This window comes from Barbatula barbatula, assembly GCF_947034865.1.
Source record: "Barbatula barbatula genome assembly, chromosome: 18".
NCBI classification, from domain to species: domain Eukaryota; kingdom Metazoa; phylum Chordata; class Actinopteri; order Cypriniformes; family Nemacheilidae; genus Barbatula; species Barbatula barbatula.
In genome coordinates this window covers 2700053-2714490 of record NC_136781.1, presented here as the reverse complement: position 1 = coordinate 2714490, position 14438 = coordinate 2700053, and the positions used below count along the sequence as shown (strand labels likewise).

The following is a 14438-nucleotide window of genomic DNA, read 5'->3' as shown; positions in this document are numbered from 1 at the left end:
GAGCTCTACTTTCATGGTCCCATTGTCAAGGACTTCAGTCCAAACCTTCTCCATGGTACCAGCACGAGTTAAGCACTCGGTTGGCAGTTATAGACATCGCGTCTCTCTACGGGCTTCGTAACTTTGCTCGCCAAGCCTTTTCGGGGTTTAGCAGTGAGAACAGTGCCGAAAGTTTTATCGCCGATATCCTAATGAGAACGCCATACCGAGTTCGGCAAGGCCAATATGAACAGTGTCCAAGGATTCATAAACGTCTTCGCTTCTGCCTCTTTCTCAAACCGACAGTCAGACTCTCCGACATATGGTCATCAATATTTTGAGATCTCTAACACTTTCACTGTGTGTCTGTCTGTTTCCACAGCAGTGTAGCATATGGGCACTGGCCTGCTGCCCGTCGAGGAAACTTCATCATTATTTAAGCAATATAATATTCAAGTAATTTATTCCCAGGGTCCGTGGCCAGACTCCTATCCAGGGTTGATTTAGGGGTCCCAGCTTTGTTGTAACTCACAGCAGACATGTCGAAATAAGGCGATCTCACCTCAGCTGTGTGTAGTTTGGATAACACACTGTAATGGCAGAATAGAATAAAATTAAAAGAAAATAAATGCCAGATTTAAAATAACACAGGCTGGTTTTATGATAATACGGTTTGGACATGTGAAATCATTTAAATGAGAGAAAATGTTCTATATAGCCTAAAATGGGCTGCACGACGGCTGAGACGTCAACTTCTTCATTACAGTTCAATAAATGAAGAAAAAGTTATTTACACAAATAATTTTTTTCTTCTGTGAAACATAAAAGTAGCTAATTTCTATACAATGTTAGATTGCGCAAAATACCAAAGATCAAACACTTTTTACAGAAATGTTTTTGTTACTTAGGCCAAGTTTACACGATGAAAAACGGATAAGTTTTTCTTTTGCGGCTTTGAAAAGTTTCACGTACACACGACAACGTTATTAAAACAATCCACGTTTACGCAGATCTGCAAAAATGACTAAAACGCTGTATTACGACTATTCTTTGTAAAGAGTGATGGTTGATTGACGGTTTATTGGAAGGCGGACCTCCGTCGCTAAAGAGACCATAATACAGAGCGCTGCATTTCTCCTCATTCACAGTGAAGTTTGCGTTATCAGTCCCCTTAAACGCCGTTTCCATGTAAACGGACAGCCAAATCGCATAAATTGTTTTGCGCTTTCACTTAAAAACGGTCTCGTGTAAACGGCCCCTTAGATTATAAATTCATTTTCATTCCTACTAAGAAAAATCTACTATTGCCCTTCACAGAAAATAAATAAGAACTGGAAATTTAGTAAGAAAATACTAAATCTTTTTTAAGTGAACTGTTCCTTTAACTCCTTACACATGTGACAGAGGATAATGGGAGCAAATGGTCCTGAGGAAAACGGCTGTTGTAATCAGCTAGAATAACACGCTTTCATGTTTGCGTCTGTGGCTGTGGTGTGTTTCAACAAACTGGAAAGCTTCTCATATACATTATTTGATCTAATGAGGGTGAAAATCCTGGCTACAGATTCTGTCATTGTTGTGATAGTCATCACTGTATAATCATCATTTTCCAAGATGCACAAAAGGATTGAAGAAATGAAAATCTGATGATTAAGTGTTCGCTCACTGGAGAAATGATTTCCGTAGACACATCACTCGAGCAGAATTACATCGACATGTATGAACCTTTTGTAGATTTTTCAGAGAAACTGCTTAATTTTGTTTTACAAAGACTTGACCACCCAGAACACCCCAGCAACATCATAGTAATGCCCAGGCAATCACCCAAAGCACCCTAACGCCAGGTCACGACAGCCACTCACACATCTTTAAAAAAAATATAAAAAATTCATGATAAAACACTATGCAAAGCTTTTGTTCTGACCAGCATCTAAATCTGTGAGTTAATTCGGAGACCACCCTGGACTTCAAGAAAAGCAAAAGACAGAGAGAGAAAATGAGAGCGGGCGAATGCGTAAAGTCCAGTGCCAAGAGCCGACTGAGCCGCCCATGCATAACTCTAGGTCACAAGGCAAATGAAAACAAAGAAAGCAGAGCCAAGAATTTTAGAGGGTTTTTTTAGCGGCGGTTTTGTTTTTCTTATGTGAGAAAAGACCTCAGATTGAGTTCCGGCATCATTTGGCCGGTGTCCCCGGATCTGGAGTTAACGGAATGATCCCAGGATGTCTTCCAGATGACATAAGAACCCAATGAAAGCCATCGGAGTGGCACTGTGATGAAAAGATGAGTTTTCAGGACTGGGCGATATATCAAACAATGGCAGTGGTTTATGCTGGCGATATTAAAAGCAGCAAAATGGTGAAAACTGTGACGATTTTAAAGCTCTTTTTATGTGTTATGTTAAGTTTTCTAAAAGTCATTCAACTAGTTTGGGACATTCAAAACATGGGGTGATATTAGATACATGTTATGGCCAAACACACTTGAATTTGATTCATGTTGTGCATAGCAGAATAAATCCAAACCACAGCATGACGCCACGTCCAACAATGATTTAGCTTAAGAATGGTAAAGAAAAGCAAACTATCAACACTTTACACATCAGTCTCCTATAATGCTTGTTATATATGGTCTGACATCACGTGATGATGTCACAAATATCATGTTCCCCATAGACTTCTGTCATTCGGAAACATGGCTTTTCCTATCACTGCTATGCGGATGATACACAACTCCACTAGGCATTTCAGCCTGACGATCCAACTGTGTCTGCACTCACTTCAGAATGCCTGAATGACGTTTCCCTCTGGATGAAGGACCATCACCTGCAAATAAGATGCTACTCAGTGTTTTAACAAACAGACACCAAATATAACCACAGCGTGGATTCCTCTATATTCACATCTGCCGTTTCATTTGGGTCACACTGGATGGTTATTGATTTTCAATGACATTAATCAATTGACAGCGACGTTAAAATGAATGTAAAAACCTACAAAACTGTGTGCACACACGCAGGGCCTGAAATCAACCAAACGTAATTAAATACAGTCAAAGTCCAGAGGTTTTGCTGTAGGCCTGAATGAACAAACATGACTGAACAAATCTAACACTGATAATGCAGTAAATGATTCTTGACTGTGAATCTCTAAAAAAGTCCCTTCTGACAGCTGTGTAAAAAACATTAAAGCCACCGGCAAATGTGTGTTGTTCTTGGCACTTCGGATTAAGTCTTTTATTGAGATTAAAGCATCTAAAGAAGACATCTGCCAACAAAAACGCAACCTTTTTCAAAAATAGGCGCTTAAACTGTGAACCAAAGAAGTATTGTGGCATTATTAAATTCCAAATACATATCACATTCTTTTAAATGTTATTTACTGGATTGATAGTTTGACGTCTGGTGTTCAAGCTTTACAAAACAAGTTCTCTATTGAAACCGCTGGTACTGAAGAGCAACGAAACTCTGTCCTCTAGTGGAGACAGATGAGGTGTACTACAGCAGCTAGGATTAAAGTCAACTTGAGACCTATTTCATCACAAATTCTTCATGTAATTCAATGCATTTCTGAATTAACAGGATATTCAATGAAAATACGTTAGTCTGGATTGTGATTGTGTAAATATTTAATCTAAATATTTCTGGCACTTATTTCCTTTGAAGTTCTGATTTGTTCTACAAGATAATATAAAAAAGATATATTAAAGGGGGTTAGCTCACCAAAAAATGCACATTCTTTGATCATGATCATGTCATTCCAAACCTGTATTGTACTTTATTGGTCCTATTGGTATAGGTCCAGAAAATACCATCACATAACCCCAATGTTATCAACCCTTCACTGGCTACCCATTAAGTATCGTATTGACTTTAAAGTTCTTTTAATCACTTATAAAGCCTTAAAGGGTTTAGCCCCTACCTACCTAACAGAGCTTCTATCACACTACAACCCATCACGCTCTCTAAGATCTCAAAACTCAGGACTTTTGATAACACCTAGAATAACTAAATCCACCAAAGGGGGATTTTCTGCTGTTTATAAATATATGTAATTGTATTGTAGAACACAAAAGAAGGTATTTTGAAGAATGTCAGTAACCAAAAAACACTTGGCCCCAATTGACCTCCATTGTATGAACACAAAACCACAAAAAAGACTTCTTTTGCGTTCCACATATACTGGTCTCACATGACATGAGGGTAAATAAATGGCAGATGTTTTTGGTGAACTCTAAATAAGGTGATTTTTTGTATTTAATGTTTATTTTTTGTATACTTGCTTTAAAATACCTGGGCTTCGTTTCCCAAAAGCTTCGTAACCTTAAGTTGATCTTAGAACCATTGTCACCAATTTAACTCCGATCAACGTAGGCTTACGATGCTTTTGGGGAACGCAGCCCTGAAAGGTCGGAAATTTACAAATTCTCCAAAACCAACTTAACAATTTTGATTTGTGTGGTTTTACAGTTAAGACAATCTCCATCATCCAAATACATTCATACGCAAGCCAACAGCAAGCAAGAATCACTTCATCCATACATGAAGCCTCTTAGGTAAATCTCCAGTCATTACCACATTTGCCATCATAGGATGTGTTAGTTTGCTATAAGCAAGGAGGATTTAGATTAGTGGGCAAAGCGCTTGACCAATCTTATCAGTACTGCACCATCAGGGGGAGCTGTGCACAATGACATGAATGCTTTGCTAAGCTAAACTCATGCTGATCTGTCTTAAGTGGATGAGATCATGATGACCTCACCGCTGGGGCGACCATGGCCGACACAACAGCACTCTGGCATCTTTCAGCCTTGTGACTGTCCTTTGTCTCTACAACGACTCATATCAAACAGTCACCGCCACAATGACACATTTATGTTTAAACTTTTCTGTTGAAACAAAGTCGGCATCCACAAGCTTTAAGTTTATGTCACAGCCGTGGTTTACATTAACGTATTGTCTTGTAGACTACGCATGATCACTTCTGTGTTTTGTCTCAGTCAGATCAGTTACATCCGGCGCACGTGGTGTTCATAGGGAACAATGACGTTTTCACTCAAGATGCACCTCGGATTTCAGTCAACGACGTGAGTCAAATGATCCAAGGACACATCACACATTGACAACCCAAAAGGGGAAGTCTTCAAGCTATACTGTTCAAGCTACATCAACAAATATAAAAAACTAAGTAAACTTTTGCACTTACTCAAGGCTTGATCAGTCCGCTGTAGGGGTGAAACGGATTGGTGTTGATCGGTATGGATCGTGCACTTTGGCATGTGACCAAACTGTCAGTTTGTTCATCATGGAGTAAAATCATTTTAGCAGTCAAATGATCCGAACCGTGAGTTTTGTGATCCTTTGCACCACTACTCAGCTGTAGTTCTGTTCGTTCGCTAAAATTTCAATGTTATTTTTAGTAAACATATCGTTATTGCTTGGAGGCAAATTACCTCAGTGCTAAGAGAGCGGATGGCTTAGTGGGTTGATTTTAGAGGTAGTACGTCATCACCCTTCATGCATATATTGCTTATTAAAAGTAGGTGGTTTTAATAGAAGTGACATTCGTTTTGTGGGTGGAGAGACTGCATAGTACTTATCAGCTATACCATCAGGAATAAGTAAGGATAAATAAGCTATTGAGAAAAACTGATTTGGACTGAAAACCAAGACAAAAAATCTGGACCTACAATTAAGAATTCATAGGGAAAATGTGCATAACTATCAAGACAATAACATCATAATAAAACAAACTTTACGTTTGACCCCAATATTGGATCTAAAAGGAACAAACCCAGCCGTTGAGTATAATTAACCCAGAAAATGTTTATATTTCAACAACACGCTAGCATTTTTGGTTGAAACATCCCAGAATAGGTTAGAGAGAGAGAGAGAGAGAGAGAGAGAGAGAGAGAGAGAGAGAGAGAGAGAGAATTGTATATCTCAACGCTAAAGTGCAGCCCATATAAATAAAGGCACTCCATTGATAAAGTGTCGATCACATTTCAATGTATAGCACCAATATGCTCTCCTACATTTCATGGGGTGTCTAGTTTCTCTTATAATTGCCAGGCCTAAGATTTCAGTTCAGTAAATAGGTTGTGGATCAGTGCTCTGTATAATCTGAGACTGCAGTAAGATTCATGAGCAGTCTGGGTGCATGGCCTTTCCCTCCCACCTTGAGAGCCGGCCTGCACAGACACACACCTGTGAGGCATGAGAAGAAAAATGCACCCAGGTAAACGACCACAAAACCGCCATTCAGCCCAATGGGCAAATGAGAAATGTGTCATTCTTGCACTCTCTTCAAGGCTCTGTTGTTAGGACATGCCAAACTGAGTCACGGTACAATTTGGAAAGTTTTCTGATTTAAGGACGCAGATTTTAAAGTGCATAATCAGCATAACTTCAATGCATACCCTAACATTATCAGAGCTAAAGAAGTACGCCATCAGACATTGGTGCGCTGAAAAGAACCCTGATGGACACTTTACCCCCTCAAGGCTTGATGCAGATCAGTTTGCCAAGTTTAAAGTGTAAAAGAAAAACTTAATTTTCACATTTTATAAAGAAATGCTACGCTTTCCATGTCTGCAACTAGGCTACAATGTTACAAGCAGTTGCTAAGGTGTACTAAATGTTGCAATGGTGCTTTTAGACTTTTGTGATATGGTGTTATGTAGTGTTGCTTGAGCATTGCTATGGTGTTCTTAGCGGTACATGTTGCTTACAGGCCCAAGTCAAGAGCCATGTCCAGGTCTTTAGTATAGATTTTTTAATACCTTAGAGCAGTGGTTTTCAAACTTTTTAAAGAGCGACCCTAAAAAAAATCAAAAAAGATTTGGCGACCCACCATATACATTATATAATATATAATTACCTGTGCGCGCATTTCTTATATGTATACGTATAAAGAAACGCGCTTACACATAATAGCTACACATATATATTAGCCTACGGAGCGAGACCGGGGTAAATAATGAGTATGTGCGCGTGTCTATGTGTTTATAAAACTTACTTAATGAGAAGGGTGGGCCTGCTTATTCTGCACAATCTGTTCCCAAGCTGGTTCACAAGACGAAAGGGCAACACGCATGTCCGGCGAAGCATTCAGTTTGTTTCGCTGTCTCGTCTTCATTTTGGTCAAAACTGAAAATCCAGTTTCACACATATATGTGGTTGTGAAGGGTAGTAGCAATAAAATGCTTGCTTTGCTCAGCATTGGATACTCCGTGGAAAGGCCGATCCAGAACGAAGACAATTTTACCGTTTTGTGACGAGTCTTCAACGTGCTGTCACAAGTAAGATGAAGCATTTCTGATTCTTCTTCGGAGGTTAAATTCAGTTTAGCGATTGATTCTGGAGTTTCAAAGTCAAAGGGATTTTTCACCCACTCCTTGTCTTTTAATTCACAAAACTTCTCCTTGGGGAAGTAGCGACAGAAGCTACCCATCAGTGCATCCAGATGTGACTGAATGAGACGTGTCAGACTAGTGACCAATTTCTTGCAAACATCATTTTCTTCAATGTGCCTCATCATTGTTGGAAACATATAGTAGCTTGCAGTTTTGAGTCGCAGCTGCCAGAGTTCGAGTGATTTTTGGAAAGCCTGAATTTGTTCGCAGTGTCTGAAAATGTTGTCCTCCCGTCCTTGCAAATTAAGGTTCAGTTCGTTTAGAACAGAAAATATGTCGGCAAAATAAGACAGGGTTAAAAGCCATTTCTCATCACGAAATTTGTTTGCGAGAGGTGAGAGCTTCTCAGTAAGAAAAGCATGTATTTCATCCCTCAACTCGTACACTCGGGAAATCGCCCTTCCCTTTGACAACCATCTCACATCTGTATGAAAGAGTAAATGTTTGTGCTCGGCTCCCATTTCAGTACACAAGGCCTCGAAAAGTCGGCTATTAAGGGCACTGCCTTTAATAAAGTTCACAACTTTAATAATGTCTTTCATCACTACTTCAAGTTCCGGTGGGATTCCTTTTGATGCTAAAGCTTCGCGATGAATAAAACAATGATTCCAAACAATGTTCTGTCCTGCTGCATCCTTAATTCTTCTGACAACTCCGCTATTTTTGCCAGTCATGTTGGCTGCGCCGTCGCTGGTGATGCCTTTGCAGTTAGCCCAATCCAGTCCGCATTTAGTCATGAAGGCATTTAACTCTTCAAAAATACAAGCTCCTGACGTGCTCGAAGTTAACGTTAGGCAGCACAAAAGATCTTCAATTAATTCACCTTGCCAAATGTAACGGACATAAACCAGTAACATAGCACTTGATGAAACATCCGTGCTTTCGTCCAGCTGAATAGCAAAATATTTTGCTGACTTTAGTCTTGCTATAAGCTGGTTTTCCAAATTTTGGGCAATATCCCAAATTCGTCGTGACACCGTATTGTCACTGAGAGGAATTAGTTTTAGCTTTTCAGATGCCTTTTCATCCAGAACTGTATTAACGATGTCTATTGCAGCAGGCAATATTAATCTCTCTGCAATTGTGTGTGGCGCTTTTTCTTTGGCAATACGATATGCAACTTTGTACGATGCCAGGTGCAATTTGTGATTGTGAGTTATGCTTCTGCTGAGTACCTGAGCTGACGACTGAATTTCTTGAGCCTTCCTCTGAAAAAAAGTCAATGGTTTGTCCGCCAGCTCGGCATGGCGCGTACTTAAATGTCTTTCCATCTTCGCTGGCTTTAAACTTTCATTTGCTAACTTTTCCCCGCAAATTACACACATTGGTATTGCAGCATGGTATGCGTCAGAACAGTTGACAAATCCGAACTTTAAGAAGTCATCTTTATATGGCCTTGCTGCAGATTTCTGCTTTTTCTTCGCTGGGACATAACTGCTATGCTGTTCCTGTGCATCGCCCTCGCTGTCTTTCGTGCTGAGCTGTGCTTCAGGAGACAAGGATGGACGGCTGACGGCATTTTCAGCTCCTTCATTTGAAAAGGTCTCGGTCTCAGGCCCTCTTTTACTTTTAAAAAAATCATAAATGGTATTTTTTGGCCTTGACTTGCTCATGTTTAGCATAAAGACTTGCTACTAATGTCACGCTGATGCTATTGATAATAACTATTTGCATCATCTCAGAAAAATGGCTGCGTCAACTACACTGCGCACAATTTAAGAGGGTCCGGTGACACCGTGTTAGATTTATGGACTTATTTTGCCTGTATTTAAATAATTTTAAGTGTATTTTCAGTGTATTTTATCGTTATTCCTGTATAATAAAATTGAATTTATTATTTTAGTAAAAATTAATTTTATTCTAAAATAAAAAAAAAAATAAAAAAATAAAAATGTTTTCATCCTGGCGACCCATTTTTTTATTTGCGCGACCCAGCCGAGGGTCGCGACCCATGGTTTGAAAACCACTGCCTTAGAGAAGTACTAGGAATACATACACAATGCAAATATTTATAAGTTATGGTTATTGGTTTCTTAAAATACGCAACCGCAATAGTGATGCTGGCCTTATCAAACACCTCTAAACAAAACACTTATATGACTCAAAAATGTGCCCTTCAAAATTGAATTTTTTGTGTCTATCAATGGATGATATTTCTAACAGCAATTCTGCAAGACATGTCAACACAAACAGACACATACAACTACAGAGAAGAAATACAGCACAGCTCCAGGAGCAAAGAACTGCGAGAGAGAGAGAGAGAGAGAGAGAGAGACAGCGAGCGAGAGAGAGAGATGCCTACAGCCAGAATCCTCAATACACAAAGCCATCCCCATAATACTACTGAACAGCAGTGGCAGTAATGGCTGCGCTCGGATAAAGAACGCTGCTGTTCTCGTGTGTCCATGGGTCTGAATATGGGACAGTAGCTTTCTGCACCAATTAACCTGAATAACGGAGCTGAACATTGATGGTCCCTGATGAAGAGGTGAAGACAGACTTGTGTCAATCTGTTACAGAACTACAAAAACTCCAATTCACTAGTGTTTTTAGACAACAAAACACGTACGTTAAACTACACAAAATCTACTCCACAAACCGAGAACGTAGAAAAAGAGAACATTGACCCCCATGCTAAACAAAAGACCTTTAAGAACCAAACCAACCCACATGCATCTTCTACTTTCACAATCTCAGGAAGGTTTTAGGTTACAGGTGATCAAATTTCCCAATATCTTACAACTGAAGGGAGAGAGAGGGAGAGAGAGAGAGAGAGAGAGAGAGAGAGAGAGAGAGAGAGAGAGAGAGATAGAGAGAGATAGAGAGAGAAAGAGCGAGAGAGAGAGAGAGAGAGAAGAGAGAGAGAGAGAGAGAGAAGAGAGAGAGAGATAGAGAGAGAGAGAAAGAGCGAGAAGAGAGAGAGAGAGAGAGAGAAAGAGCGAGAGAGAGAGAGAGAGAGAGAGAGAGAGAGAGAGAGAGAGAGAGAGAGAGATTGAATAGAAATATTGATTTAAGTGCCCGTCACATGATGACATCACTGTCACAAGCCGCCCATGTTTCCTAGAAATGTATAAATGACACAGCACAGTCCGCCATTCAACTTACAAGTTTTTTTAACACTGAAATGGTATAGATTCCAGTAGAGGACCATCTTATATATAACACATTTCTCTCATAAAGAACCATTTGCAACCAGCTATATATAACTAAAATGTACATTTACAAAAGGCCTGGGCGTTTTTAAAAAATACTAGGTTTTCCAGGACCATGTGAGCTCTAATACATTTATAGGGCCAATAATGTATAAGACAATAACATCAGATTGTACGACAAAGGATACCACACAAAACCACAATGACATTTAAAAAAAATGACATTACTACATGTGTCAATTACACTACAACACAACAAGGGTCACAAATAACTCCTTAAGAGAAATTTAGAAATTTTATTCCTATTGTATTTACATTTGTATTCCCTTAAATGACCTTGTATTGAGACCATAGTATTTCCCTACAAACACACTATGTTTGCTATAAATAAAACAGTGAATTGTCAAAGAATTATCATGAATCTCCAACTTTTGCACGTCAAATTCTACATTCATCATGTCCATTGCACTACCATGGTACATTATTAGTTAAAGAGATTCAGATTAGCATTCATAATGCGCATCGCTAGCACTGAGAACATATGAACGATTCTCACCGAGGTATTTGATGTCAAAGCCCTGCGGAGGTTTTGAGGGACCTCCTCATCCAAGCCTCTCTCAACACCTCCAGGTGATCCTCCTTCCCCTGGATCAATAACACATGTTCATCTATCCAGCCCAGGAAAAAGACCTCGGCTATGGCATCCGCCACCATCTTATTCCAGAAATACTTCATGTTCAGTGACTTAAAGTCGGCGAATATCTCGTAGCCGGTGTGATGGTGCGGCGGCTCCTCGCTCTCCGTCACCCCGGGCGCGTCCTCCGCCACGACGCGCGACAGCACGATGGCCAGCGAGTGCGGTGCGATCTGCAGGAACGGCTCCATCGATCCTCGCGAAGATGCCCGTGTCAGACTCAACGCATTCCACGCGCGTCGACGCGCAAATAAGGCGATTGATTGATTGATCGATCGATCGATCGGATCAAGCGAGTGCGCGCACCCGCGACCAGACAAAAGAGCTTTTGCGCGTTAGTTCATTTGACCTGTCTGTGTGAGGTGATGTAATTATTGTAATAAAATGAGCATTACGGTGATACATATGAGGTAAATGTCATTATCGTCGTTGAGAACGAAAGGCCCGGATGGATGCTGGATGACATTTTAAGGTAAAAATCCAGATGTTGACGGAGCGACGATCACGTTATTCTCGCCGCATATTATCCATTCCTCACCTTCACCGGAGACATCGGCGCGAGCGCCGCGAAAACAACCGAATCCTCTTCCGGCGGAGATGCGGGATGCCGTGATCATTATTCGAAGGTGCCGGGATTGAAATGTCCGCAGGATGAAAATGGGAGGATTGCGTTTGCTCGTGTTTTTTTCTTGTCGAGATGCGGTTGCAGGCCGGCGCGTGAGATGGCTGTGTGATTTACCGACCGTGTGTGAAGCAGGTTGTTACCTTGAAGCTCCCGTACGTAGCACGTGGCGCCCTCTATCGACGAAAAAGAGATATTGAACACAATTACTCACTTCAAGTGTGATGTTGCAGGTTGAGTTTAGTAGTCAGTATTTCTTTTAGGGTGAATTTGTTAACAGGTCCTCCTAATAAAATTGTTTTGTGTTTCCACCTGAAGATTATTTCTTATTATTTTATGTAAGAGTATTTTGTTGTTGTCCTGTCCTAACGGCGAAGGAAGCGCGCGTTCACATCACGCTCGACACCGAGATGGACTCACTGAAGTGTTTTATTTTTTATTAACAACAAAAATAATTCTTTACAAACATTCTTGTATATCAATCGATCAACTTTTTATTCAAGACACAAAGGTCCATAGAGACGACACAGTACGGATATATATATATATATATATATATATATATATATATATATATATATATATATATATATATAAATACAGTACAAAACAATACAAAAATACAAAACAATACAACAACATATGGGAGTGAGACCGATGGGGTATCATTTATAAAAAAATATACAGTCCTCGGGTCCAATGTTTCCAAAAGCAAGATGTATACCTTGTATCACTCTCAGACACATCCACTAAGGATACAATGATCATATTTATTGTATACAATGAAGTACAACATACGTATAATAAAGATTTGCACATTTGGGGGCTATCGTTAATTTACATGAAAATATTAAAGCATTTACAAATTTTCAATGTTTTAATTGCTTTATGCTTCATAGAGTGAATGAATATAGAGCTCAGTTTCTTTCTTGAATGAAGTAAAACAGGGATTTTTACAGGAACATTTACATTTGTGAACATACATTTTTGCCATTAAAAGAATAAAATTAAATGAAATAAACCTGACTATGCTTGATTCTACCGTTCTCCCAAAGACCAAATAAAATATGTTTCCAAAACAACATAAATTGGTCATCGATGTTTCTTGTGATAAGATCACATACATTTTGCCAAAATGGTCTTGTAAATGGGCAGTGCCAGAATAAGTGAACCACAGTTTCAAGGCAACTGTCACAAAAGGTGCAATTAACATCAATATCACGTTTAAACTTAATAAAGTCATGTTTTACGGGGTATATATTATGTTTTAATTTGAATGATACCTCCTTAACTTTGTTTGTTATTAAATACTGATTAGGTATCAGCCAAACCTTTTTCCACACAATATATTCTGCAAAAATATCTTCTGTTAATATAAGGGAAAGTCACAGAATTTCTTTGAAATAACTCTCAGTGAAGTTTTACATTTTAAATGGAGTTTATTTTCCATTTAATTACAGTTTTCCAATGCAGTGGAAGTATCCGGCCACAAGCTCGCTTGTCAATGTTAGTTTTGGTCCTATAGTACACATTTTACCCCAATCCAATGAGTAATCCAAACATTTTTGTTTAGTTAAAAATGTTAAATGTATAGTTTTTATAGGTTAGAAATCTACACCAAAGTGTTATCTCATACAAAGCGACTCATCTATTGTACTGCAATTGTAATAGCTATTGTCTATAATGTATGCACTTGCTGTTTAGTCTAAATTATGATCTGCTCATAGCCACCTGTACATTTCTGCTCTTAGTATATAGCCAGCTCAATATATTGTTCAAAGTACAAATCTACTGTCAAATTCTCAGAACATACCTACTGTAAAGTATTTTCTTAGTCCATGCTTACTGTATAGTATTTTTCTAATATTGTATTCTGTATTTATTCACTGTATATCCTGCACTTGCTAGTTGCACTTCTGGTTAGACCTAAACCACATTTCGTTACACTGTACTTGTATATGTGTAATGACAATAAAGTTGAATCTAATCTAATCTAATCTAATCTAATCTAATCTAATCTAATCTAATCTAATCTAATCTAATCTAATCTAATCTAATCTAATCTAATATTTGTTCTAAAGGTATCTCCATTATAGTGTTCATTCAGAAAACCAGGATATTTCTTTAAATGATTCATAATGCTCTAACAGATTGACCTATACACCACACTAATACACACAACTGTGACACCATTTGTGTTCTATTGTGTCTCAACATTACTGTTTGTTTAACTGAGGTGGTTTCCCAACATTTTATCCCATCACATCACAGTATTAAAAAAACATCCATACTAGCAATTACAGCAGCTAGACCGGAATGAGCCATCTCACAGGTTACAAACACATATACGATAGGCTATATATTACAGCTAGATGATTTAGAGATGTCAGTTTGAAGGTTTGTCTCAGGCTCAGACATGTAAACACGTCTCTGCTGTGCTGTTCGCTTCTTCTGTGTCATAATAGCTGCAGGTGATGTGTAATGTAATGCTTCAGTATGAAGAGCTTGTTATTAACCTGCAGGGGGATGTGAAACCTGACTGCTGACTCCACAACAATTTATATTGGTTTCAGTGACG

The 14438-nt window shown here is 39.0% G+C and overlaps 1 protein-coding gene across 1 annotated transcript in view; it reads right to left on the bottom strand.

Annotated features, from left to right (window-relative positions):
* The window catches only part of stox2b (storkhead box 2b), a gene marked incomplete at both ends in the record, with an annotated part of 46410 nt that extends 34981 nt beyond the window's left edge, over positions 1-11429 (bottom strand). Inside the window, 2 exon segments of the mRNA XM_079480627.1 lie at positions 11101-11134; positions 11136-11429. Of these exon segments, the coding sequence (XP_079336753.1) occupies positions 11101-11134; positions 11136-11429 (328 nt within the window).
* Between the last annotated feature and the right edge of the window lie 3009 nt (positions 11430-14438).